General features: G+C 34.5%; 5 protein-coding genes across 5 annotated transcripts in view; 4 read left to right on the top strand and 1 right to left on the bottom strand.

The window, feature by feature from the left end:
* The window catches only part of LOC21400668 (ATP synthase mitochondrial F1 complex assembly factor 2), a 2635-nt gene extending 1939 nt beyond the window's left edge, over positions 1-696 (bottom strand). Inside the window, exon 1 of the mRNA XM_024175574.1 lies at positions 165-696. Within this exon, the coding sequence (XP_024031342.1) occupies positions 165-626 (462 nt within the window). The 5' untranslated portion in view covers positions 627-696. The remainder of the gene's footprint in view (positions 1-164) is intronic.
* Positions 697-5557: 4861 nt separating this feature from the next.
* Positions 5558-8790, top strand: LOC21400667 (cystinosin homolog). The gene is made up of 8 exons (XM_024175568.1): positions 5558-5818; positions 5950-6082; positions 6197-6286; positions 6832-6956; positions 7157-7199; positions 7563-7680; positions 7775-7824; positions 8287-8790. The coding sequence occupies exons 1-8, from the start codon at positions 5700-5702 to the stop codon at positions 8434-8436; spliced, it is 828 nt and encodes a 275-aa protein (XP_024031336.1). The 5' UTR covers positions 5558-5699; the 3' UTR covers positions 8437-8790.
* Positions 8791-9392: 602 nt separating this feature from the next.
* On the top strand, positions 9393-10531 carry LOC21400666. The gene has a single exon (XM_010113349.2). The coding sequence runs from the start codon at positions 9542-9544 to the stop codon at positions 10187-10189; it is 648 nt and encodes a 215-aa protein (XP_010111651.1). The 5' UTR covers positions 9393-9541; the 3' UTR covers positions 10190-10531.
* Positions 10532-12318: 1787 nt separating this feature from the next.
* Positions 12319-14885, top strand: LOC21400665 (cystinosin homolog). The gene is made up of 8 exons (XM_024175579.1): positions 12319-12535; positions 12639-12771; positions 12921-13010; positions 13108-13232; positions 13531-13573; positions 13798-13915; positions 14005-14054; positions 14528-14885. The coding sequence occupies exons 1-8, from the start codon at positions 12417-12419 to the stop codon at positions 14672-14674; spliced, it is 825 nt and encodes a 274-aa protein (XP_024031347.1). The 5' UTR covers positions 12319-12416; the 3' UTR covers positions 14675-14885.
* A 1073-nt stretch (positions 14886-15958) lies between these two features.
* Positions 15959-16799, top strand: LOC21400664. Its single transcript, XM_010113347.2, has one exon. The coding sequence runs from the start codon at positions 16030-16032 to the stop codon at positions 16636-16638; it is 609 nt and encodes a 202-aa protein (XP_010111649.1). The 5' UTR covers positions 15959-16029; the 3' UTR covers positions 16639-16799.
* The last annotated feature ends 10954 nt before the right edge of the window (positions 16800-27753 follow it).

Genomic DNA, 27753 nt, shown 5'->3' with positions numbered 1-27753 from the left:
GGGGGAATGGATTTGGAAGGAATAAACAGATCAATCTTGAACAAATCCTTCGATCCAAGCTCGTATACTATTAATCGCAAGAACAAATTTTGATCTGGAAGAAGACAAATTGAAGCTAAGTTTCCAGAAACTCAAAAGACCATAAAAATTGAAAAGCACCATACCTGATATTCCCACTCAGCAGCAATGGCCTTAGCGAGAGTCAAAGTCGGAAGCTTGAGAGGCCTCTTGGAAGGCGTCTTCAGTGTCCGATAATCAAGCATCACAGTCCATCCATTTCCGTCGTCCGCATTCCTCGCCGTCACCTTCTTGTAAAACCGCTTTCCGACGATCGACCCCATCATGAACGAAGTCGGCATCGTCACCGACGCCGATCCCGCTTTTCGCCGCGTATCCGAGCTCGGAGCTTTAACGTATATAGAGTCATTATTGGTTCCATTGTTGTCCGTTTTGTGATCTTGGCCCTCGGATGAGAAGGTGAAGGACGACGACGAAGGGTCGTCGGATTGCGGTTGCTCGGCGGCGGCGGCGACGGAGTTGAAGCGCCGAGCCCAGGAGGAGAGGGATTTGACAAGGTTAGGGTTTCTGATCAATGTTAGGGTTTTGTTAGTCAGACAATTCGCCATTGAACGGACTGCGGATTTGATCGGATGTCTCCGGTTTTCCTCGGGAGTTTCTCTGTAAGGATTTTGCAAGGGGATTGAGTGAAGGGTAATCTTCACAAATATAAATTTTTATTTATTATTTTTAATTTTTTAATTTTTTAATTAAATAATTATATTAATAAAAAATATTTAAAAATATTTATTAAGAAGACGTTTTATTTAAAATTAAAATGATGTGATTATAATTATTTTTTATTTATGTATATTTTTTATAAAAAAAAATATTATAATAAATCAACAACGTCCCGAAAGTTAAAAGTAAAAATTCAGGCACTCAACTTAAATTCTACAATTTTTTCTTAAAGGAGGGGGAGGGGTCTTAAGGAAGATGAGCTTGTTTGATTGTGGATTGTATTGGGCTAGCCCGTTCTGTTCTGTATATAGATTTGGGCCTATATTTGAAACTTAACCCAACATTAAAAGTTCGAGAAACATAATGAGGGAAAATCTTATAGTGTTTATTTTATTTTAAAGTCTTAAAAAAATTGCATTGTTAGTTCCCAAACTTTTTTTTTTTTGAGGAATAGTTCCCAAACTATTTGCATATTAGGGTGCGTTTGGTTGCAGCGGAGGAATAATTTTAAGAATGGTAATAGAATAGAATGGAAAGGAAAGATAATTCATTTGTTTGGTTCTACTTTTATAAATGTAATAGAATGGGATATGAATATTTTCATGTTGACAAAATTATCTATCATGTTAATATAACTAATATCATATATATTAATATAATCATTTAATAACTAATATTATATATGTAAAATTATAAGGATGTAATATATATAATTATAATTATATAATTATTTATTATTATTATACAATCATAATATATAATATAAAATGATATATAATGTAATAAAATAATAATATTGTGATTATTTTATATTATAATGTTACAACCATACTATATTATATAATTAATAGTATATTATCTATTATAATATAAATTTATATTGTAATAAAATAAATACTTAATTATAATATATAATATCTAATTATAATTATAATTATAATATTATATATTTAAAATAATAAAATCTTAATTTTTATTATAACAATCATATTATTAGTGAAAACATCACATCTATATCGTATAATATAATATAATATAATAATATTATTTATAAAATATATAATTATTATATTTAATTTTCTAAAAAATACTACTATCCTAATTATTATTATTATAATTATTAATTACAATATCACAACTATATTATATTATAGTATATTATAATGATAAATATAATTATAATAAGTATTATTAATTACAACATCACAATTGTATATTATATTATATTATCTTATAATGATAAATATAATTATTATTAATTACAATATCACAATTATATTGTATATTATATTAATAAATATAATTACAATGTATAATACGTAATATAAGATATTATTATAATATTAAATATGATATAATATACGTATATAATTATAATATATTATATTATATGTTATAAGATATAATTACATTATATAAATTATTATAATATAATATTACTTATATTATAAATATTAATATAATAATTATAATATTCAAGGGTAATGATGGAAAAGAAAATTAATAGAGTTTGGAATGGGCATTCCTCTCATATGAGGAAGGAATGATGATTCACCAATTTGATGGAAAAGTTAGTCTATTTTGAATGGCCATTCTTTTTCTTAAAACCAACCAAACATAAGAATAACATTAATTCCATTCCATTCTTTTCCATTCCTCCCAACCAAACACACCCTAGGGTTTAGTCTTTTTTTTCAAAAGAAAATTAATTGTTTGTTTACAAAGATTAAAGACAAATTAGTCATTGAAATATGACTATATACAGTTTTCTTCTTTAACTAAGATTAAATGTAGTCTTTTTTTTTTGGGGGAATATAATAGAGGTAAATATATTGTTAAGAAATCCATCATCAAATATAAGGTCGGTGATCAAAACTGCAAAAAATAATGAATTCATAAAGTAGTCTTGGAAAAAGAGTTGTCATAATACTATTAATATATGAACTGAATTGCGATAAACTCAAACAAAAGCTATAATTTGTACGAATTTTTGTTCCACATTAGAAGAAGTTAGCCATATCAAAGAACCCATAATTAATTTATTCGTAGATTGAAGTTATGGCCACTTTGCAAAGATTTTGGGAAAGAAAAATATAGGGTAAATTTTTGCTTCAGTCGTTGATATTTTAAAATGTTGTGCTTTGGTCCTAACTTGTAAAAATGCGCCAGACAAGTCTCTAAAATAAAGAAAATAATGCTTTTCTTAAAAAGAAAATAATCAATTTAAAGTTCTCTCCAAGTTCATGAAAGGTTCTTCATCCCCACATGAATCGACTTTGACCGAGAAGTAAAAGTAATCACATTTGACAATAAAATTACATGCACTTGGACAAAAAGATCCCACATTTACTACTCGTCTTTTTTTTTTTTTTTCGCTGAACTACTATTTTTGTCCCTTGGATACCCACGTTGCATGCTGTGGATCTAAGTGCAATATTTTTAAAGTTCGTTTAGTTTATTAATTTAAATTTTTAATTTAAATTAAAATATAATTTTATGTGAAAATTTTTTATTATAATAAAAAAATTAAATATAATTATTTATAATAATTTTTTAATATAATAAAATTTAAATTTTAAATTTGAATAAATAAAATAAATAGAATCTTAAGGAGTGTTTGGTATGAAGTAATCTTAAGAATAGAAATAAAAATTTTATAAATTCTCATATTTAATATAATTATTAGATTTTTTTAAAACTTAAACAAATAAAACACATAAATTTTACATTATCATATTTTAAAATAATTTTAAACCCACCTAAAAAAGGTGTTATTCACTTTCTCAATAAAGTTAAATATCACGGGAAAAAAGTCATAACCTCTCTCTCTCTCTCACATTCACATCTCTCACAGATTGTCACCCATCTCTTCCCAGCTAGCCTCCTTTCTCTCATCTAGTCTGGCACCGCTCGACCACGCCGCTGCTGCCTTCCATTCAGCCACGTCATCGTCAGACTTTTCTGTGCCGCCACCACCAGGTATGTTATTTTCTTGTTATTTTCTTCTTTTCTTCTTGTTGAATCCGCATCAGCCTGGGATTTTTTTTTTATCCCCAAATTAGAGATCTCGGTGAAGAAGAGAAATTTGTCTTGTTTAGGACAGAAGCACGTCTTTTTTAAAGAGAAATTTCTCTACCAGATCACCTTTTGGATTTTTTTTTTCAACGCAGAGCATGGATATTTCTTTCAGAGCACCTTTTGGATAATGGACTTTCTTTCAAAATCTTCATTAATGGATATTCTTTTTGAAAGCAACGCAGTGTCGCAGAGCACCTTTTGATTTAGAGCAGGAAAAAAAGAAAAGAAAAAAAAAAGAAAAAGAAAAAAAAGAGAGCAAATAGTTCTATTTTTTTGTTGAATCCGTTAATGATGTCATTGCCTTTGGTTGAATCTATTTTTTTTTTATTGAATCTGTTAATGATGACCATTGTCTTTGGTTGAATATATTTCTTGTTGAATCCGTTATATACATGGCTGATTTTTTTTCTTTATAATCAGTATGCTTATTTCTTTTTTCCCATCAATGAGCAGATATGGATCTTCTACCATTTAAATACATAGACATACCCTCCTGAGACTCCTGAAGAGTTTTTTAACATGAAACATTCCTCGGCTAAGAATGTTATTGAGAGGACATTTGGACTTTTGAAGGGGCGATGGTTAATTCTTAGAGGGAAATCATTCTATCCGATCAATATACAATGTTGGATTATTGCCGCTTGTTGTCTTCTTCATAACTTAATTAGGAGAGAAATGACTATTGATCCTTATGAAAGACAATTGGTAGTAGAAGAAGAAGAATAAGAAGAAGAGGATGAGAAGGATGAACAAGAAGTAGAGCATTACACACATATTGAAACATCCAATGTTTGGATTGCATGGAGAAATAACTTAGCTAGGGAAATGTTTGACCAATGGCGGGGAAATCGCCATTGATATGGTTTATGTATGACATTGTTGTTGTAATGAATAATAAATATGAATGACATTGTTGTTGTGATTTTTAATAAAAATGTATGACATTGTTGTTGTGATTCTTAATAAAAATATATTGATGTGTTGTTTTGTTTTATCTAGTATTATTGGTTTTATTTTTATATTAAAGTGTGTAATTTATACACAGAATGGATGTTAATGGAATGAAGCATTAATGGACTGCATTGAAAGATTCAAATAATGGAGTGTTTGTTAGATATCGTTAATAGTGAAAAATAAAAAGCAGATAATGATAGTCTAATTATTTATAATAATTAGAGAAAATGATGGATGAAAAGATTTCATAATATGGGCTTAAAGCACAACCACACATTGTATAACGTTGTAATTTTAAGATTTGTTATTTTTCAAAAGAAAAAAAAAAAAAAAAGAAGGAAGGGAGAAAAAAAAGGTTGGAGTGAAGTCAGCAAATGAAGATAGAGTGCTCTTTTTTTTTTTCTTTTTTTTTTTTTGTTTAAGATGATTTAATCTGCAGGAACAAAATGTATGTGGTTCCAATCTCATCTTTATTCATTCCCGAAAAATAATCTTCTCGTAATTTGGGAGACTCTGACAGAGACTGCACCTAAAAAGTTACAGACAGTGCACACCGAAACCAAATTTACCGATAAACCACTGTTTACGTTACTTTTTTTCCAAAAATAAAGAACCGTCGACCAACGTGGCACGCGCCAGAACCGTAATTATTGGTCCAACCAGGAACCTACGGTCCCGATTCAGCTTAGGATCGTTAATCGGACGATCAAAAACTGCCTTTCGTTGTGGCTTATGACTGTTATGCATTACGACTTTCAAAGATATACATATATTTTTGGGAGTAATTATGCACTTTTCTTATGGGACTGTCCATAAGAGAAATCCGATAAAGATATATATATGCATATATATAATTGAAGATTGATTATAATTTGATTGATTTTCCGTCTCCGACCGAGTGGGAAAACGCAGAGAGAAAAAAAGAGAAAATGGCGTCATGGAATTCGGTTCCGTTGGAGATCACGTACGAAGTTCTGGGTTGGATTGCTTTCGTTGCTTGGTCTATCAGTTTCTACCCACAAGTCATCTTGAATTTCCGCAGAAAAAGGTAAGAAACTCATTTCTTTGTTTTGTGTCTTTTTGTTTTTTTTTTGGGTAAATTTAATTTCTTGGTTTTATTCATTCATCTTTCCTTAATATTGTCTAATTTTGTTTTTACTTTAATTTTTGTGTGTAAAGCGTTGTGGGGTTGAACTTTGATTTCGTGGTGCTGAACTTGACGAAGCACTCGTCGTATCTCATTTACAACGCGACTCTCTACTTCAGCTCCGCTGTTCAAAAACAATATCGCGACAAGTACGGCTCCGGAGAGGTGATTTCTGTTTAAATTTCTGATTTTGGATTTGTTGTCGTTTCATCTTCACATAATCTTTCTGTTTTTCTTTTCTTTTGTCTTAATATTTATTATGTGTAATATTTGTTGCAGATGATACCCGTAGCAGCAAATGATGTCGCTTTCTCAACTCACGCCGTTATATTAACAGCAATAACCTTGTTCCAGATTGCAATTTATGAGGTAAAGATTATACTCTCTTTTTGCCTTCCAGAACCTGATGTTACTGACTTTGTTAATGCTTAATGTATTTAGCTTATCTCCGACGAAAACATACTGAATTTGGCTTATTAGGAAAGTGTACAAAATAATAGTGTACTGTATTTGACATGTCTTTTATATTCGGATTTTTAGTGTATCATGTAATAAAGTCTATACCCTTGAAATTTATAAACGACAAAGTTTTTAGTTTTCAAATAATGAAAGATGGTAGTGTTGTAATTATGAAGTAAAAAAAGGTAACACATTCATCAATTAAACAAGTAATCAAATGCCAAAATTCTGGCATATGCTATATTTGGTGTTAAATCAGACACCATGTGTGGCATATGTCAACTTTAACATTAAACATAGGCCATAGCATTGTAGTGGAGAATGATTTTCTTATCAAAATGCCAAATCTGAGTATTACTACAGAAATTTAGCATTTCATTGAGTTAGTATTTGAGTTGAAGATACTCATTCCTAATTCTGAGTCCGGCGTTTTGTTCGTTGATGGCCTTATGCAGCGTGGAGCACAAAAAGTCTCCAAGATTAGTCTCGCAATTGTTTCTGCTGTGTGGTTAGCTGCTGGAGTTTGTTTTTTCATTGCTTTGCCAAAGCATTCTTGGCTTTGGTTGATCTCAATATTCAAGTAAGATGCTTGACTTTGGTTTAATCATCCACTATTTTCTTCTCTTGTGAATTCTTATTTTCGTATTTTTTGGCCACCATCTGAAAGTAGTTGAGGTCCATTCAAGAAACATTTTGAACACTATACTTCTGTTTTTTGCTTGATACGCAAACTTGTGGTAATTTTACTTTCTGACTTGGTATTAATTCATTGTCTTTCAGCGGAATCCAAGTATTTATGACAGTCATCAAATATATTCCTCAGGTCAAAGATGTTTCCCCATTTGAGTTTTTCTTTGTTGTATGAGATGTAATTGTATGTGAATTCTCTGGTTTTCATGGACTTTACCGTTAATCATAGAGAATAGAGATCCTTGAGAATGACTTAACTTTAGGATTAGCCATGTTAAAGGTGGAAATATGACCCCTTAGGTCTTAGCTACAAGAATGCGTTAAAATGAGTTCTTTAAATTCTGCACTCGTTAGAAAAGTGGATGATGGTAATCGATTATTGCTATGAAATTGCCACTATGGTTCTTTAATCACTTTTAATGTGCAACTGCTTGCTTTGTCAATGAGAACGATGATTAATTTTCTTATCTAACTTTCGTATCATTTTTTGTTGTAGGCTTTCATGAACTTCAGGAGGAAGAGTACCGACGGATTCAGCATCGGCAACATTTTACTTGACTTTTCGGGAGGAGTTGCAAACTATGCACAGATGACTGTACAGTCTATAGATCAAAGTTTGTCAACTCCCCTCAGCTAAATAGAACTTTTCACCTGCCTCCTCATACATACTTCAGTGCTAACCTATTCTAAATTTTTGGCTTTCTACAGATTCTTGGGTGAACTTCTATGGAAATATAGGAAAGACTCTGCTATCTTTGGTATGGAATGTTATCCACATTTCAGTATCATGTCACATTTTCTTATGCTATTCTTCTGCATCATAAGTTCTAGGGATAAGGACACTAACTCTAATCTCAACTTTATTGTATCAACTAACCTGACATGTGAGTTATCATCAATATGTGATTGAAAGATTGTCACGTCACATCTAATAGTGGAAAAATGACACTCATTGCCACTTAAGTTGGTATTAAAGTTGATGTCCCTAGCACTTCTCTTTAGCTACAAATTGAAGAGAAATCCTTGCAAAAAGATCATTTGCATACAGATAAAGAAGTGTGAGTAAAAGAGGTTACCTTTGTTCCAAAAATATCCATCATTATCGATGATCATTCTATTCTTTTTCCATTATGATGTTTTCCTATTCATTTGATGTCGGTGAAACTATTACCTAATAGGTTCTGACCAAAATTTCTTCTACGAAATATGCACTTCTGCAGATATCTATCTTCTTTGACCTCCTTTTCATGTGTCAACATTTCCTGCTATATCCTGGCCGGAGAGAACTGATCCCTCCCAAAACCGTCAAGGCAATAGAGCCACTTATGCAGTCCTCAGATCGCACGGAGACGGAGTCAGAAAACGTGTGAGGCTTAACCTGCTTCACAGGACATGATACTCGGCTACATATATTCTTTAAATGCCAAAAAACTAGTACAACTCCTTAAGAATTGCCCTCTCTTTAGACATCGTATACAAGAAAAACATTTCTTGTGGAACATTCATAGTTGTATAAGGTCTGAAAATTGGTGCACTTTTGCAGTAGCTGGCCTGTTATTAAATTAAAGCAATTCAATGTGATTGTGCCACTTCTTAGTTCTAATCAAGCTACAAAGTTGACGTTTTCCATTCTCGCAAGCAAGCCAATAGCAAATTGATGAAAATGGTCAATGCCAGTTTTTGTTGTTGCAGATTAAATCCAGGTGACAATTGGCACCGCAAAAGATACTATGTGTAATCTTTGATGGATGTGTCTATGTATATGTATATGCATATTAGTAAGGTGTTTTTTTTTTTTCTTTTTTCTTTTTAATACACTACTATGAGATTCTCCTTAATTATTTGTCCCACTCCCACAAAAGAGAGAAAAAATAGTGACGGAACAAGAACGGAGTTATGGAAGAGAGTCATTCTCTAGTACTCGAGGTTGGATCGTAAAACACGCTTTGCTATAGCCAAAAAGAACACACGACTTTATTCCTTTTTTATTTTATTTTATTTTTACTTTTCATCTTTTTCCAAAAGCACACAACTTTTTGTTCAAAGAATCAATTTGACCGAGATTACGTTAAACTGATTGATTATATGACTGTTTAGTTGGTAATTGTAGATCTCATCCAAAACAAAGGGTAATTGAAGAACTTTATCTCCTCTCACGAGACATTAGTTAAGTCTTTAATTCTGAATAGGAAGATTCTTTCTGAAGTGCCCACTTTTAGTGGCCAATATATATATATATATATATATATATTCTTCTCTATCTAATTGATCTGTCAATGTTTATTAGCTTGGTCCACACGTATACATCATCAATCAAACACCTTGGTTCCCAAGTTTTCTATTCCCAAAGGAAAACACCTTGGTTCCTAAGCTTTCTATTCCCAAACTTCGTTTATAAAGCATAAACACAATCCACACCCTCTTCAAAATCACTACTTCAATTATCTCCTTTTTGCTCACAAAAGTTTGGCCAAAATGAAGAGGGAGGGTCGCCAGCATGGGATGGTCCGAACCTTGCCGATCCTACCAAGCCCGTTGAACCCGAGGCCCAATACCAGATATGTGAACCGGTTCGATGCGCCCGCTACTGCCGGGTTGTTCACCCGGGTCTCGTCCAAGCCCACCAACCACTCCAAGTTCACCGGAAAGTGCGGCCAGCCCAGGTGCAACGGCTGTCACTTGCACCCAACACGCAAGGCCAAGGACAAGACCAAGGGAAACCATAAACTGAAATCAAGCGACGTCGTTTCTAATCACAAGTTGCTCGCTTTCCACGGGGTTTCTGCCACGAGGGTTTTAGATCAACTGTCTAATTATCTTGCCAATGATGATGATCATGATGATTATGAAGTTAGTGATTGTGATGTGTATGATAATTATGATGGTCCTCATCTGTATGATAATTATGATGGTCCATACGGTGCTAGTGATGACAATCTTGCTCTGGATTCTCAGTCTGTCCAAACAACGGTCGAGATCATTGGTAATTCTAGTGATGATCAGAATCAAAATGGTGATGATCAGAATCAAAATGGTGATGAGGAAGGAATGAGCTTTTGTGACGTGGGATTTGTGGTGGACCTAGTGGAAGGAGATGATTGGTGCTTAGTGGGAGAAATGTGATTCTTTGCTAATCCCCTAATTGTTAGATTCTATTCTATGTGAATGAATCATATATTTTGTTTAATTATACAGTTTAATTTTATTGAGTTCGTAGTTTGTTGTGAAGTCTCTGTTCTTAATGAAGGTTGATGATTCTCGATTTGTCAGCGGAGCATATGCTTTTGTAGTTGATTTTATTAGAATCTCACATTAGTTGGAGATATTGACATGATCAACTTAATAAGGTGAGGGCAATCCTTCCATAATAAGCAGGTTATGTTATGTTGAGTTAGGCCCAATATCCTTTAATTTTTGTAAAATAGTATCAGAGCAGACTCAATTTTGTAATGTTGGGTCTCCCAATATCGACTTATTCACAGCGGTTTGACATGATTCACGCCGTGTGTGAGGAGGCGTATTAAAATTTCACATTAACTGGAGATATTGACATGATTCACTTAATAAAATGAGGACAATTTTCTCATAACAAACCAATTTTGTTAAGTTAAGTTAGGTCTAATATCTTTTAATTTTCGTAAAAGATTTAAATAGTACGTACAGATAATATTAAAATGCTTTAATAGTCATTCAATCGATTATTTAAATAGGAGAAAGGAAAAGAGGATAAAAAGTCATTGAGCTAATACTTCAATCAATATTAATCATGTAGCTCTTTATTAGAATCTCACATTAGTTAGAGATATTGACATGATCAACTTAATAAGGTGATGGCAATCCTCTCATAATAAGCAGGTTTTGTTATGTTGAGTTAGGCCCAATATCCTTTAATTTTTGTAAAATGGTATCAGAGCAGGCTCAATTTTGTAATATTGGGTTTCTCAATATCGACTTATTCACAGCGGTTTGACATGATTCACGCTGTGTGTGAGGAGGCGTATTAAAATTTCACATTAACTGAAGATATTGGCATGATTCACTTAATAAAATGATGACAATTTTCTCCTAACAAACTGATTTTGTTAAGTTGAATTAGGTCTAATATCTTTTAATTTTCATAAAAGATTTAAATAGTACGTACAGATAATATTAAAATGCTTTTATAGTCATTCAATCGATTATTTAAATAGGAGAAAGGAAAAGAGGACAAAAAGTCATTGAGCTAATACTTCAATCAATATTAATCATGTAGCTCTTTATTAGAATCTCACATTAATTGGAGATATTGACATGATTAATTTAATAATGTGAGGGCAATTCTCCCATAATAAGCAGGTTTTGTTAGGTTGAGTTAGGCCCAATATCCTTTAATTTTTGTAAAATGATATTAGAGCATGCTCAATTTTGTAATGTTGGGTCCCCCAATATCGACTTATTCACAGCGGTTTGACATGATTTACACTGTGTGTGAGGAGGCGTATTAAAATTTCACATTAACTGGAGATATTGGCATGATTCACTTAATAAAATGAGGATAATTTTCTCCTAATAAACCGATTTTGTTAAATTAAATTAAGTCTAATATCTTTTAATTTTTGTAAAAGATTTAAATAGTACGTACAGATAATATTAAAATGCTTTAATAGTCATTCAATCGATTATTTAAATTTAAATAGGGGAAAGGAAAAGAGGACAACACGAGTTAAATATGTTTCAGAATTAGAAGCAACCAATTATGACGTCTTAAAAAAAATCTGCCCCAAAGATGTATATAGCTAGAATTTTAGGAGAAATTAATAGCGACTAAATGGTTTACCAAACATCATGGATTTTCTACGGAGTTAGTTTTCTAAAAAGACAAAACTTCCCTTCTGTGAACGATGATTAAAAGCGTTTCCCTCTGTTCTTTTCTACTCGTCAAACCTGGAACTAGTGTTCAGTGCTCATCTTCAGTTAACAAGCCCTTCAAATGGGACTAGTGTTCACTGCTCATATTCAGTTAACAAGCCCTTCAAAATGTCATTTGGTTTATAAATTTAGAATTATAATTTAGAATTATTTTCATTTTATATGTATTTTTTTAAAAACATGAATTATGACACAAATCTCCCTTCTAGATGCACGTTTAATTTTCTTAAAAAAGAATAGTAAAAACAACAGTGTTCAACATGGTTAATGTCAAAATACTCCGCGGCGTAGCCAAATAGAAGTGCTCTTTTTTCAACTTTAAACTGCACCTTAGAATATAATTTCCCATTGAAAAAAAAAACTGACACCAGACAATGATTCAAGCTTAACAACATAATTGAAAAAGAAAAAGAAAAGGCTCGATTCTGCTAGAGAAGGAGGAATGGCATCATGGAATTCGATTCCGCTGGAAATCGCATATCAAGTTCTGGGTTGGACTGCTTTTATTGCTTGGACCTTCGCTCCCTGGCCACAAGTCATATTGAACTTCCGCAGAAAAAGGTAAACACTTATATTTCCCATGAATTGTTCTTCTTCTTAATTTGCGTGAATTATATATCCACATCCATATATTTTTTTGTTCATGGTTTTTGTTTTTGTCTAGTGTTGTTGGGTTCAACTTTGATTTCGTGTTACTAAATTTGACCAAGCACACTTCTTACCTCATCTACAACGCCACTCTCTACTTTAGCTCCGATGTCCAAAAACAGTACTTTGAGAAGTACGGCTCCAAAGAGGTTTGTGTTCATTTAAATACTTGCTTTTAACACAATTTTCAGTTGCAATATGTCAGTGAGAAGTACGGCTCCAAAGAGGTTTGTGTTCATTTAAATACTTGCTTTTAACACAATTTTCAGTTGCTATACGTCTGTGATATTTGTTGCAGATGATACCCGTAGCAGCAAATGATGTTGCTTTCTCAACTCACGCTGTTCTATTAGCATTAATTCACTTACTCCAAATTGCAATTTATGAGGTAATTAAATTATTGTTTTTTCGTAATTATTATATTGCAAAACTAATTTTGAATATGGCTTTTTGTGTTGTGTTGAATGATGACTTTAATATTGTAGCGGGGAAGTCAGACATTCTCTAAGGTTAGTATTGGAATTGTCTCCGTAGTGTGGTTTACTGCTGGAGTTTGTTTCTTCATTGCCTTGCCAACCCATTCTTGGCTTTGGCTGATCAATATTTTCAAGTAAGTTTCTTTCTTTATCTAAATCCTTTTGGCTTAAAAGAGCAGAACTTCAAGAATGAAGGCGCGTTTGACTTTTGCACAAAGTTCTAAATTACACATTTATGTTTGGTAAAATAACTTTAAAACGATCGGTATAAAAGGCGCCATTACGCATTTTACTAAAACCAATGCACGTTTTAAACAAATTAACGAAGTTGGTAATTGGTAGCTTTTAGATTGCTTTAAAAAAATGGATAACTTTTTGGATTGTGATTGTATTTTTACTTTCCTGGTTACTACAATTCATTGTATATTACAGCTCAATCCAAGTAGTTATGGCAGCCATCAAATATACTCCTCAGGTCAGAAATGTCTCCCTCTTTTGTTTTCCTCTTCACCCATTGATGACCATAAATGGATTAAATGGTGGAATTTTAAACCTAATTTTGAGAGTTTCATAATCTTTTGAGGTTTAATTTCCTTTAGAAGGCATGTGATTGCTCTGCGGTACACAACTTTGTTCTTCTATTACAAGCCAAATCAGTGTCCATGCATGGTATTTGAAATACTTAATTATGAAGTGTAGGCATTCATGAACTTCAAGCGGAAGAGCACTGATGGATTCAGTATTTACATTATTTGTTTTAACTTCACGGGAAGCGTCGCGAATTTTATGCAGATGGCTGTACAATCTATAGATCAAAGTTTGTCTATCTTAATTTTCTCAACTAAAATATAGTAGTAATCATCTTGGCTAGCTTATTTATTCTAAGACGTTTTTGGTCTTTTGCAGATTCTTGGGTGAACTTTTATGGAAATATTGGGAAGATACTGCTGTCTTTGGTATGTGCTTTACGTTCGATTTTTGGTAAATTATTTTAGGGTTCGTTCGGTTCGCTAATTCGAGTTGAGATGTGATGTTGTGTGAGAGCTTTTTACTATAGCAAAAAAGTTAGATGTGACTGTTTCAGAGAGCTTTTTACCGTAACAAAACTTGAATTCTAAACTCGAATCAGCGAAATGAACGGAGTCACCAATCAAAATCCTTGCAAAAGTAACATGCATTTGCGTAAACATGTCGTATAATATTAGTGCAGAGTAAAGAATTTATTTTCGTTCCCAACTCCAAGAGTAATATTTTTTCCTAAATCATCCATCAACATCAATGACCATTATCTTCTCCACAACTATAAGCTTTTTTTTCTTTTTTATTTTAATTGTCATCATTATTATTAATATGATGTCCAATGAAACTTTTAGCTAATTTTGCTGATACAAAGTTTTCTTTTCGCTGAATGAAATACTCATATATGCAGGTATCCACATTCTATGACCTTATCTTCCTGTGTCAACATTTCTTGCTATATCCTGCTAGAAAAGAAAATGTCCCTGGCAAGATCAACGAGGAAAAAGATCCACTTATTGATTCCTTTAATCAACCAGATCATTCACAAAACGTTTGAGGCTTAGCCCTTGGCCGTAAAACGCATGATATATTATACACACACACATATATAGACATATATAAGTATATATACTCTCTTCATACTTGTAATGTGAAAATTGGTCCACTAGCTCCTTAAGATCTGCTTAATTTTTCTTTTCACGTTACATACAAGAAAAAAGAAAAGCATCTGTTTTTGGAGCAATTAGAAGTCATATATATTATAAACGTCTGAACACTGTGTACTTGTAAATAACTATTAATCTTGAGAAATTTTATATCCTTATTAGACAGTAGTTAATCTTGAGGTTCTATTAATAGTTAAGTGAATTCTGCACTAGGGTAAAAGTTATATTTATGATTTATCTACCTAAGACCAACTTACTTAAAATGCACGAGTCTAGATTAAATTTTTATCTGATACTTTTGATTAATATTTTTTTAACTAATATAATTACTTAATTAAAAATAATATTAATAAAAAATAAAGAATAAAAATTCAAAGCAATGCACTTTAAAGATATTTTTCTCCTTTCTCTTAGAATTAACAAAGGGTGACTTACTCATATAGGCTCAAATAATGCAGTATCCAACCAAATAATGCTCAAATAATCACGATTCCAGAACTTTTGAGGAAACAATAATAATAATGCTCAAATAATTAAAGATAAAAGCAAAAAAAAAAAAAGTGCCTATTGGCCATTAATTCCCAATCCGTTAAAAAAGTTGATTACTTTTATGGACAGTAGCTGTACACCTCAATCAAAATTATTATGTAAGTTAATCAAAATTAATTTTCATGTCAGAATTTTATTGTGTAAATAGTAACTGTAAATAGTAAGTACTATATAAATAGTAATCGTGAATACTGTTGAAAATTTTCTTATAAATAGATCTCCAAAACTCTTCATTTTATATACTTTCACAAAATTAATAAAACTCTCTCTAAAATTTTTCCCCTTAATTTTACATTTTCTTAATTTTCATAACAATTATATTATATTACATATATATTTTAATGTAATCACATGCTAAAAAATGTGAAGGCCGGTGAAAATACGTTATCATCCCCAAAACACATGCTCATTGCACACACATGTCACATAATATATACATATATACATAAATATCCATTTCTTTATCTAAATATGATCTGTCAAATGTCAAAGTTATTGTCTTGGACCACACGCACATCATCAATATCAACTACCTTGCTTCCCGAGCTTCCTTTCTCCAAAAGTATAGCTTTATATATATATATATATATACACACACACACACACACACACACACACCACTACCATCACCATTCCAAAATCACTCTCAATTATTATTATTATTATTTTTTAAGCTCAGAGCTCAATTTGGCCGGAAATGAAGAGGGAGGGTCGCCAACACGGGATGGTCCGGACATACCGGATCCTACCGACCCCGCTGAACCCGAAACCTGAAACCCAATTCGTCAACCGGTTCGACTCGCCTGCCACGGCCGGGCTGTTCACCCGGGTCCCGTCGAAGCCCACCAACCACTCCAAGTTCACCGGAAAGTGTAGCCAGCCGAGGTGCAACGGCTGCCACTTGCACCCAACATGCAAGGCCAAGGACAAGACCAAGGGAAACCAGAAGCTGAAATCACGCGACGTCGTTTCCAACTACAAGTTGCTGACTTGGCGGGTCGTTGACTCCCGACCCGGTTTGAACTTCTCCGGTGTTTCCGCCACTAGGATTGTGGATCATATGTCTAGTTATCACCTGCATGATCATGATCTTGACGGTGAAGAGGAGGAAGTTGGTGATTATGTCAAGGATCCTACGGTGGGTTTTAATCCTATTCAATCAGGGGTTGAGATCAGTAATGCTGATCGTGATGATGATCAAGTGGACCATGGTGATGATGATGAAGAAATGAGTTTTTGTGATGTGGGTTTTGTGTTGGAGCAAGTGGAAGGGGATGATGGTTGGTGTTTGGTTGGAGAAATGTGATTCTTTGTTTATCCTTCAATTGTCGTATTCTGTAACTGACAAGGGATCGTTTTTTTTTTCTTCTTTTTAATTGTACATTTTCTTTTTCTCGAGCGTGTAATTTGTCATGAAGTCTCTTGTTTCACATTGTTATTATTATAAAATGTTGTGGTTCTTGATTAGCGTGGCCTCTTGTTGCCTCTGCTTTGCTAGTTAATTTTGTTTTGAATGGCCTATTGCGTGTAGGAAATACGAAAATGAGACCTAATCCTCTTTGAGCTAATATAGAGGTGTCAATTGAGCCCAGCGGCCCAACTTGGCCCGCTATAATGGTCAATTCTGTCTGTCTTGACGTTGTACTATTATGGGCCTGGCCGGCTTGGCACGTCAGAAGGACTTGGATTGGACATCATGTATGAGGCCCGCAGGTTAGGCACGGCCCGCGACATAAAATTTTAATGAGATTTGAGACATTTTAGTGCCAATCGATCGACCTATGTCATCCGATCAACTAGTCATTTTTTTATAATTATTCATATTATTTCAATAAAATCACAGCTTTTTAGAGCATATGATATATTACTTTTTTTTTGTCATCAAATATAAAATTATAAAAAAATTAATCATAAGTGAAACTCAAGTGCATTAAGAAAATTATGTTAAAATTTAGTTTTAAGAGGAATCTAGTGTAATCCGGTCGTCTGGTAGCAGAGAAGTTATAAGCCATCAGTTGACCGGTGCCTACTCAACGACTATAAATTGAATCGTTGAACAATGTCTTTAGGAGAGCCGGTTCAATAAAGTCCTAAAGGACCGGCCCTATAAAGGTCCTACAGAACTATTACAGAACTATTAGTAGGGCCGACCCATAAGAACCTAAACCCGGGCCAGAACTGAGGATTAAGGCTGGACCTAAGAGTCTCTCTTCATGCCCGTCCCTCCATAGTATAGGGTTGTGCTTGGGTCAGAAGGATTGTGCCGCCCCAACACATCCCTTTAGACACCTCTAAGCTAATCCTTTCATCCTTCTCTACAATTTGGAGCAAAACTCGTATTAATATATTGGCTAGTCGGAGATTGAATTTATTCGATTAAACTTTTTGGAACTATTTTTTATATTACCTTTTTTTTTTTTTTTCAGTTTAATCAAATTCCACTTTGATTTTTAAAACAGAAACGACGAAATTTTTTTTACCCCCATCCATCTTGGTCTGACAACGATAGGCATTAATTGATTGAAAAAGCATTTGATATGATATTCATATTATGCTCTTGATATATATTATGTCAAGTCTTGCTATAACGTCTAAGAGTAACTCTAGTTTTCATCTATTCTAATTATTTCATATTTTTAATTAAAATAATTAATAATTTAAGGTCCGTTTAATTCACTAATTTAAATTTTTAATTTAAGTTGAGATGTGATTTTATGTGAGATTTTTTTACTATAGCAAAAAAAAAATAGATATGACTGTTTCTGAGAGCTTTTTATTGTAGTAAAACTCAAATTTTAAACTCAAATCGGTGAAATGAACGGGACCTTAGTTTTTTTTTAATTTTTTTTACTCTAACCATTAACTAAATCATTAACTATTTTAGTTAAAATATTTTTTACTAACTAAATATAGATAGCAAGAAGTGATTAGCTATTTATTATTTTTATTATTTTATTTTTGTTTTAGCATAAAGTAAAAATAAAAAAAAGTTATTTATACTTTAAACTCAAAAAATATTAAAATAATATATTTAATTGCAATAGAGAGTATGGTTAGAGTGACTCATTAAAAAATTACTAGTTAAAATAATTTTTTAACCTTTTAATTCGCTGATTTGAGTTGATATGTGACTTTATGGGAGAATTTTTTACTGTAGTAAAAAAATTAAATGTGATTATTTTTGAGAACTTTTTACTGTAAAAAAAACTTATATTTTAGACTCAAATTGATAAAATGAACCTAGTCTAATTATTTTTGTTAGCCGAAATAGGATAATACAAAGAAGATCAAAACTATAGGGAAATGGAAAAAATTGAAATTGTACAATGCAAATTCAACCTTTCTACCAAACTCGGAATTGAAAGTTGCAAGGATGTCGTGGCACGTGGACCACGTTTTCCTTAAAACAGATTCATCCCCTCCGGCGTGTGCTTGAGGTTACGTTGGACGTCTGTCTCCCAGGATACAACGACAACGACGGAAGCTCGATGCACTTTCGGAACCGTCCAGTGAACTAGAATCGGATCTTTCCTCTATCACCAAAACCGAACAACAAGAACTTACACGAAGGAATTCGGAAAAACAAAAGAGACGAGAGAGAGTGAGAATACTCTATGGAGGTGTGAGCAATGTTCATGTGAAGTATGCCCTTATATAGGGTCCAAAATATAGGGGTTACAACCCAGATTTAATCCCGGATTAATGGTGTTAAAAACAGCCATTACTATGCAATATTAAAAGGCAAAACCGGTATGTCATCCCATGATGAATTTGGCCTCATACTGCATACTAATTCAATTTTTTGATGATGAAAACTGAAGCCATCAAAGCTTAATTCGGTTTGTCTCCATTGATCACCATTAAGCCCCCATTATGGGCATTTAGCAGTAATTCAATTTTTTGATGATGAAAACTGAAGCCATCAAAGCTTAATTCGGTTTGTCTCCATTGATCACCATTAAGCCCCTATTATGGGCATTTAGCAGCCATTAAGCACAGCTTTATGGTAAGACCAAACGGCTAGAAGTAAAAAATAAAAAGAAAAATTGCAAAAATAGGCTCGCACGAAGCGGATTTTCCGGTCCGGCATTCGTGTCCGCAGGGTGCGGACGCACACATTAGCCCCCAACCCGCCGGGATCGTGATTCGCATCCCCCCTGCGCGTGAGAGAGCCTCTCTAGTATACATGCTTACCTAGGCTTCAAAGTGCAATCACTTATAAACACCACATTGGCTTCACTCCTAGCCAATGTGGGACTTTTGTAATTTTCTTCTACATTTACCATTTCAAGTAACATACTTAGATCATCAATTTCTCATTCACCCAAAAACCATTTTGAGTGTATGAATACTCAATTTTGATCTCCTCGCGACGGAGAACGGCAATCCATCGAGACTCGTCCTAAAAACCTATTGGGCCCCATCCGAATATGGGCCTTTAAAATGGCTTAACAAGCCATTTTTCCAACAATCCCCCACATGAATGAAAAATTGACCCACGGCAAGAAAAACACAAACTCAACACGGTGATAGAGTTCTGCGGTCGATGCCTGCAAAGGATAGGTAGACGTTACCCTTTGAACCTTCCCTTGTGAGAATACAAAACTTTACTGGCTGACCAGTAGACGCGATGTCTTTGAACTGTTCTGCCTTCATGTAAACGTTATTATACTTCACACAGACATCTTCCTGACACAGTTCTGTTCTCATGGTTATGTTCGTTTCAGCCATGAACATCTACCTGGTTCTGCAAGAGTTTCTAAAGAATTGAGCCCTCACAATTCTCCTTTAAAGTGGCCCCACTTCTCTCTCACATAGGTGATTTCTTAATGAAGAGTAACCCGTATTACTCCGCTCAGATTCCTGGCGTATCCGGTGCATAAGAATCATTAAAAACCAATGTTTAACCTTTTTCTCATACAGGTTTCACTGTTGTCATCATAGGAATAGGCTGGGATTACCCCTACAGTGAACTCAGCCGATCTAGACAATTTAGTTATCCCATTGAACCTAGATCTTGGGATCTCCAGTCAGCTAGGTTGGGTTTCCATTGCTTCAACCTATTTTTCCATGGGCTTCAGTCCTATTCCTCTAGATGTTTTTTCAACTTGATCTCGATTCAGTCCTTTGGTCAGCGGATCCGTAATATTATCTTTCGACCTTATATAGTCAACGACTATGACTCCTGTCGAGATCAATTGTCTAATGGTATTATGTCGATGACGTATATGTCTAGACCTACCATTATACATTGTATTGTGTGCTCTACCAATAGCTGATTGGCTATCACTGTGTATGCAAATTACAGGTACAGGCTTTGGCCAATCCGGAATGTCCTCCAAGAAATGTCTAAGCCATTCAGCTTCTTCGCCACATTTATCTAAAGCAACAAACTCAGCTTCCATCATAGATCTAGTTATTACCGTTTGCTTAGAGGATTTCCATGAAATAGCTGCACCACCCAAGGTGAATACATATCCACTGGTAGCCTTAGAGTCCTATGTATCAGATATCCAACTCGCGTCAGAGTATCCTTCTAAAACACCAGGCTCTCTTGTGTAATGTAATCCATATTCACGAGTATATCTTAAGTACCTCAGTACTCTCACAATTGCTTTCCAGTGGTCATCTCTTGGGTTACTCATAAATCTGCTCAATCTACTTACAGTGAAGGCAATATATGGTATTGTACAGCTCATTAAGTACATAAGACTGCTAATCATTCTAGCATACTCCACCTGGGAGATGTTTTCCCCTCTATTTTTAGACAGATGTTGACTTATATCAATAGGAGTTCTGGCTATACCAGAATCATCCTTGTTAAACTTGTCAAGTATCTTATCCACGTAATGTGACTGAGTCAATATGAGACCATCAGGCACCCTTTTGATTTTGAGCCCCAAGACCACATCAGCCGGTCCCATATCTTTCATGTCAAACCTTGAGTTTAACATGTGTTTAGTAGATCTAACCATCCGATCATTACTACCTACAATTATTATGTCATCTACATACAAACAAAGCATGACATAACCATCGTCTGTATTCTTGACATAAACACATTTGTCACACTCGTTGATTTTGAATCTATTTGACAACATAACATCGTCAAATTTCTTATGCCATTGTTTTGGTGCTTGTTTTAATTCGTACAACGACTTCACCAATTTACAGACTTTCTTCTCTTGTCCTGGGGCTACACAACCCTCAGGTTGTTCCATGTAGATTTCTTCTCCCAGATCTCCATTTAGAAAGGCTGTCTTTACATCCATTTGATGAACTTCAAGATTCCGCAGCGCAGCAAACGCTAGTATCATCCTTATAGATGTTATTCTCGTCACAGGAGAATACGTGTCAAAGTAATCAAGGCCTTCTCGTTGTCTATAACCTTTTATTACTAGTCTGGCCTTATACTTGTCAATTGTCCCATCTGTCTTCATTTTCTGTTTAAAAATCCATTTAGAACCTAGTAGTTTATTTCCTGGTGGAAGGTCTACTAGTTCCCAAGTATGATTTTGTAAGATGGAATAAATCTCACTCTTTATGGCTTCATTTTCTGTTTAAAAATCTATTTAGAACCTAGTAGTTTATTTCCTGGTGGAAGGTCTACTAGTTCCCAAGTATGATTTTGTAAGATGGAATCAACCTCACTCTTTATGGCTTCTTTCCATAAAGGACCCTCAGTTGAGCTCACAGCTTCTTTATATGTTTGAGGTTCAGCCTCTAGCATATAAGTTAGAAAATCCGGTCCGAAAGACTTTTCTATCCTTGCCCTCTTACTTCGTCTAGGCTCTTCCTCCGGTTCCACCTTTTCATCATTTTCAGAATTTTGACAACAATCTTCTATGATAGTCTCAAAAGTTCATTTTGATGAACTTGGCTTATCTTTCTTAGTCTTACATGGAAATACATGTTCAAAGAATGATGCATTCCTAGACTCTATTATCGTGTTCTTGTGTATGTCAGGGTTTTTAGACTCGTGCACAAGGAATCGATATGCGATACTGTTATGAGCATACCCAATGAAGATACAATCAACCGTTTTTAGACCTATCTTCATCTTCTTTGGTGTTGGTGCCATTACTTTAGCCAAACACCTCCACTCTTTTAAGTATTTGTAGGAAGGTTTCCTTCCTTTTCACAATTCATAGGGGGTTTTATCAATTTTCTTACGCGGAACCTTATTTAAAAGGTAATTAGTCGATAAAATGGCTTCCCCCCACATGTTCTGTGGCAACCCAGAACTTATTAACATTGCATTCATCATATCCTTTAAGGTACGATTTTTCCGTTCAGCAATGCCATTCGATTGGGAAGAATATGGAGGTGTGACTTCGTAAATAATTCCATGTTGTGCACAAACCGCACTAAATGGTTCAACATATTCACCACCTCGGTCACTTCTTACCATCTTAATCTTTTTATTAAGTTGATTTTTAACTTCTTGCTTATAGAGAGCAAATTTCTCTACAGCACAAATTTCTCTACAGCTTCATCTTTGCTTTTTAGCAAATATACATAGCAATACTTTGTGCTATCATAAGTGAAAGTGATAAAATACTTATTACCACCTCTAGTTTGAACAAACTTTAAGTCACAAACATCACTATGTATTAAATCAAGTGGCTCAATATTCCTTTCTATTGTTTGGAATGATGACCTTGCTAGTTTTGCCTCTACACAAATTTCACATTTATGTTTGGAATCGATATGAAATGTGGGAATGTGATCCAAGTTAATTAATCTATGCAAAGTATCATAATTAACATGTCCTAGTCTACCATGCCATAAGTTAGAAGACTCAAGCATATAAACGGAAGACTCTTTCTTTGTATTCATCTTTTTGGGTTTTACAGCTATGGCATTCATTTTCCACATGCCACTTTTTACATAATCCCTTCCCATATACATTCTCATTTTGGACAAAACTATCTTATCGGCTTCAAACACCATCCTGAAGCCGTGCATGCTCAGCATTGTCCCGGATATGAGATTCTTCCGGATGTCGGGCACATAAAGCACGTTGTGGAGCTTCACTTCCTTGCCCGAGGTCATTTTCAAGAACACCGTTCCTTGGCCCTTGATCACAAAAGTTGCAGAGTTGCCCATGAAGAGCTTCTCTCTAGTTTCTAACAGAACTAGATCAGCAAACTCGGCCCGGTCACAGCAGATGTGTCTTGTAGCCCCAGTATCGAGCCACCACTCCTTTGGATTGGAGTCAGCCAATGTGATGCCCAAAAATTCTCACATACGAGTTGGCCAATGCATTGCATACATTCATGGCATAATATACATGATTTATAAGTTTGACATTCTATTGAGATGCATTGTTATGTTATTAGTGTATATTAAGTAGTTATTGAGCATAATATTTTGATGAAATGACAAGATTGCTCGAAGGTGGATCTGGTAGGTGGAATAGTAGAAAAGAGATTTATAATAGTGATTTTTATGAATTACAAAGAGTTTAATTGGTGACGAAGTTTTGAAAAAAGTTAAGTATGGATTTTGTTCATTAGTTGGATCCACATGTGGTACGAAATTCCTTACAATAAGAACATAAGAGTATGAAACCAATTTCAAGAGGTTGATATAGAATTTCACATGAACTATTAAACTAGAACACACTAGAAAACTCTATTTTGCTCGAAATTTGGTGCTCGGGTTTTTGAGTCTTAATTGAGGCTTTTGTTGGCTTGTAAGTGACTTAAGAAAATTTACTATCTCATGCTTGAATATGTTAGGAAGGATTTTACAAATATTGGTTAAGTTTCAATGATGAACGGACATGAACAAAAGTGGATCATTCTAGTCATACCGAGTTTTTGATATGAGCGAGTACACCTAAATTAGTATGTCAATTGAATGGTTATGACCTACTATGTAAATGGAATTTGGTGTGAGTGTGTAACACCCTATTAAGAAGGTGATCAAGCAGAAATAAGGGACACGTGATCAACCAAGGTGATTTTCCTCTATGATGACTAAGCTGCTTCTTTGATTGCTTAAGGGATATAAGCTACTAGATCAATCTACACCACACTTATTCATCTTCCCCGACCTCTCTCTAACAGAAACCCCCTTCTCAAGCTGTTAACTTAAGAAAATAAGAATTTCCTTGATGGTTCGTCAAGTTTGGATGCCAAATTTCAAGAAAAACCTAACCTAGTCAAGGTAAGGGCCTGTTTTGGTTTGGAAGATATTTGGTGTTGGTTTAGTGGATTTCGCTTGAATTTTACTGAGATATTTACACCACATAATATTTGATATGTCAGGCAAAACCACATAAAAGGATTTAATCAAACTCAATTGGGAGGTGGTGGTTTCAAGTTTGTTTTGGTGGCAGCCCTAAAACAGGTTGGTTCTACAAGTGGCTCGGATTTATGTTTATTTCCCTAGGCTAGAGAGCTCCGTTTGAGTTGAAATTTTGAGGGAATACTATTGTAGGTGTTATCAATTAGATCCTAAAATATCTCATTAAAATACTGTGAAACTTGGGTGTTATGACCTTTTTACCGAACATGGTTTAGTGAATGGAATGATAATGTGATTATGAGCATATTTTATTTTATCTTGGGATATTACATTCAAAACAGGTGACTTTTGGCTTTGGGGAGTGTTAAAAATAAGGAGAAATGCTGTCAAAATTTTTAGAAAATTTTTGGAATCAAGAAGGATCCAAATTTAGGGCTAAACCCACCCCGTAGCCCATACCATGACCATTGGATATGCCAAGCATGCCCTGGCTTGCGTGCAGGCAGGCCTGTCTACAGCCCATACTATGTGCAGGTGACCCTACTGCGTGCCTAGCATGCCCAGGCATGGGCTGCAAACTGGGTGCCTGGCTACTCGGCCAAGAAGGCCAAATGAGCCATTTTTAGCACTTTTTAGCCATTTTTGAGATAGTAAAGTATATTTCAATTGTATATTTGATCAAATAATTATTATTACTCAAAATTTAAATATAGAATATTATTATTAGTAATTAAAAAAAATGATGATCAATATTTCAGTGATACGAAGTATCGGATCCCCTGAGAGCAGTACCTAAAAGATTGGTTCGGTGTTAAAGTTTAAGGTAAGTAGAATATCACCTGTATCACCATAAAAGTCGTGCATATACTATGTGATTCAAAGTTGTGATATGTGAGTATACGAGACATGTGTTATTGATGTTAGCATAACCATGCATGCATGACATGATGTAAAGATATGTACCATTGAACATAAAAGGAGAAGAATGAATATTAAAAGTGAAGAGAGAGTTAAATGATGGTTTTGTAGTTTTTGACGGGTTTTCTGTCTCCAAAGAGACTGCCGGACCTCTTGCGGCGTGGGAAGCTTCTCCGATGATCACGGGGAAGGATTTGTGTTTATTATGATTAGCCCCACGTGACGGCATTTTAATAATATAGGTCGAAGGACCTTTGTCTCAATAGAGACTTGCGGTGTGGGAAGCTTCCTCGATGATCACGAGGAAGAATTAGTTTTAAATGTGAAAAATGTGTTTTACCCCACATGACGGCATTTGATGTTATGTATGTTGTGGCCACAAGGTCCGATGAGGTATCTGGGATACCACCCCGTCTAAGTAATTGCGTGCATAAGATGAAAGAATGAATGAAAGGTTAAAATGTATGATGTTAATAAGTCATGAGCTCATACATATTCTCATTGTTGCTATATCATGTATTATTCTACTTACTGGGCTTTAGCTCACTTATTTTATGGTGATGCAGATGAGGGTATATCTCAGCATTAGTTATGGACTAGATGGTTGACTGGCACAATCCTGAGGACTGAGACAGGTGTATATGGACAAACTGACATGTATTTTGGAGGCCCTCGTTGTAATTAGGGATTGTGATTTTGTGTGAGCTCATGGGGGTATACATAGTATAAGGCTGTGCCTATTTTTGATAGATGTATTATATTGTATATATTTGGCCAGCCTGTTGTAGTATATTAAATATATTTTGATTAGCTTTGCTTGCTAGGAAGTCTTAAAAGTTCAAATTTACCCGTAATTTCTTACTTAATATGCATAACATGTTAGGTTAAGTTTAAGAGAAGGAAAAGAAGTAACACTACTTAATATGAGTAATTGGATAATTTAGAGCCATATTATGTGGGGTGTTACAGCCAAGTTCACTTCGGAGACCACAGCAGACAAGTTGATGTCGGACACTTCTTTAGAAATCGTGTCCACAGCATTGGCCTCCTTATCCTTGTTTCGTTTTGGCAGCCTGCAATCCGTTGATTTATGCCCAACCTTGTTACAATTGAAGCACTTTCTTTGGAATTTCTTCTTGACAATTCCTCCCTTTGATCCCAACTTGGATCCGGGCTTTCCTTTCTTTTTGGAGCTATCATGCTCCACCACATTAGCCTTAGCAAAGCTCGCGGTTGCATTGGAGAACTTCTTCTCAGTCCGCCTATTGTCTTCTTCGATGCGAAGCCTGACAACTAATTGCTCAACGGTCATCTCTTTCCTCTTGTGCATCAGATAGCTCTTGAATTCCTTCCAGGAAGGGGGTAGCTTACCAACCAGCGCAGCTACCTGAAAGGATTCACTAATGGCCATTCCCTCAGCATGTATTTCATGAATTATCAATTGGAGCTCTTGAACTTGACTAATGATAGTCTTCGAGTCCACCATCTTGTAATTCAGGAATTGGCCCACTAAGAACTTCTTAGCACCCGCGTCCTCAGACTTATATTTATGGTCCAAAGATTCCCATAAGTCCTTAGTGGTTTCTTTGAGCTATACACATTGTAAAGCCCATCAGCCAAGCCGTTAAGCACATAGTTCCGACATAGAATGTCAGAATGGTTTCATGCATCAACCGCATAGAATGCTTGAGCATCCACTTCATCCTCTCTAACAGTAGGAGGATCATTTTTCAAGAATCTCGCAAGATTCAATGTTGTTAAATAAAACAATATTTTTTGTTGCCAAGTTTTAAAATTCAGCCCACTGAATTTATCAGGCTTTTCATTGTGGTTCACAGGAACCGAGACTGGCGAAGGCCGCATCGAGGTCAAAGCGGGGGTCGGGACCGAGACAGACGTTTGTCCTACAGGTAACGCCACATGCGTCATAGTGTTGCTTCCAGCAGGAACAACCACGTTCATATTATCAGCCATTTCTAAAAACAAAATTTCCAAGTTAGTAAGGAAATTGGCAGAATTTCAAACAACCACAAAAACGTTTTTTTTTTCTTTTTCCTGAAAATGTTTTGGTCTTTTTTTTTCCCTTTTCCTGAAAACATTTTGGTCCCTTTTTTATATATATATTCCCTGCAAAACCTCCTTTGTATAGATCCGAATCTATTTTAAGATTGTTAGCCGAAATAGGATAATACAAAGAAGATCAAAACTATAGGGAAATGGAAAAAACTGAAATTGTACAATGCAAATT

The sequence above is a fragment of the Morus notabilis genome, unplaced genomic scaffold (assembly GCF_000414095.1).
Source record: "Morus notabilis unplaced genomic scaffold, ASM41409v2 Scaffold168, whole genome shotgun sequence".
Taxonomy (NCBI): domain Eukaryota; kingdom Viridiplantae; phylum Streptophyta; class Magnoliopsida; order Rosales; family Moraceae; genus Morus; species Morus notabilis.
Note: the sequence above shows the minus strand (reverse complement) of the source record. Positions and strands in the feature narration are given on the sequence as shown.

Excerpts from the sequence above, each read along its gene's own strand:
- LOC21400664 (XM_010113347.2), top strand. The coding sequence starts at position 16,030 with ATGAAGAGGGAGGGTCGCCAACACGGGATGGTCCGGACATACCGGATC.
- LOC21400665 (XM_024175579.1), top strand. The coding sequence starts at position 12,417 with ATGGCATCATGGAATTCGATTCCGCTGGAAATCGCATATCAAGTTCTG. Across the intron at positions 13,916-14,004 it reads TGTACAATCTATAGATCAAA|ATTCTTGGGTGAACTTTTAT; the intron begins GTTTGTCTATCT and ends GGTCTTTTGCAG. Across the intron at positions 14,055-14,527 it reads GGAAGATACTGCTGTCTTTG|GTATCCACATTCTATGACCT; the intron begins GTATGTGCTTTA and ends TCATATATGCAG.
- LOC21400666 (XM_010113349.2), top strand. The coding sequence starts at position 9,542 with ATGAAGAGGGAGGGTCGCCAGCATGGGATGGTCCGAACCTTGCCGATC.
- LOC21400667 (XM_024175568.1), top strand. The coding sequence starts at position 5,700 with ATGGCGTCATGGAATTCGGTTCCGTTGGAGATCACGTACGAAGTTCTG. Across the intron at positions 7,200-7,562 it reads TCATCAAATATATTCCTCAG|GCTTTCATGAACTTCAGGAG; the intron begins GTCAAAGATGTT and ends TTTTTGTTGTAG. Across the intron at positions 7,825-8,286 it reads GAAAGACTCTGCTATCTTTG|ATATCTATCTTCTTTGACCT; the intron begins GTATGGAATGTT and ends GCACTTCTGCAG.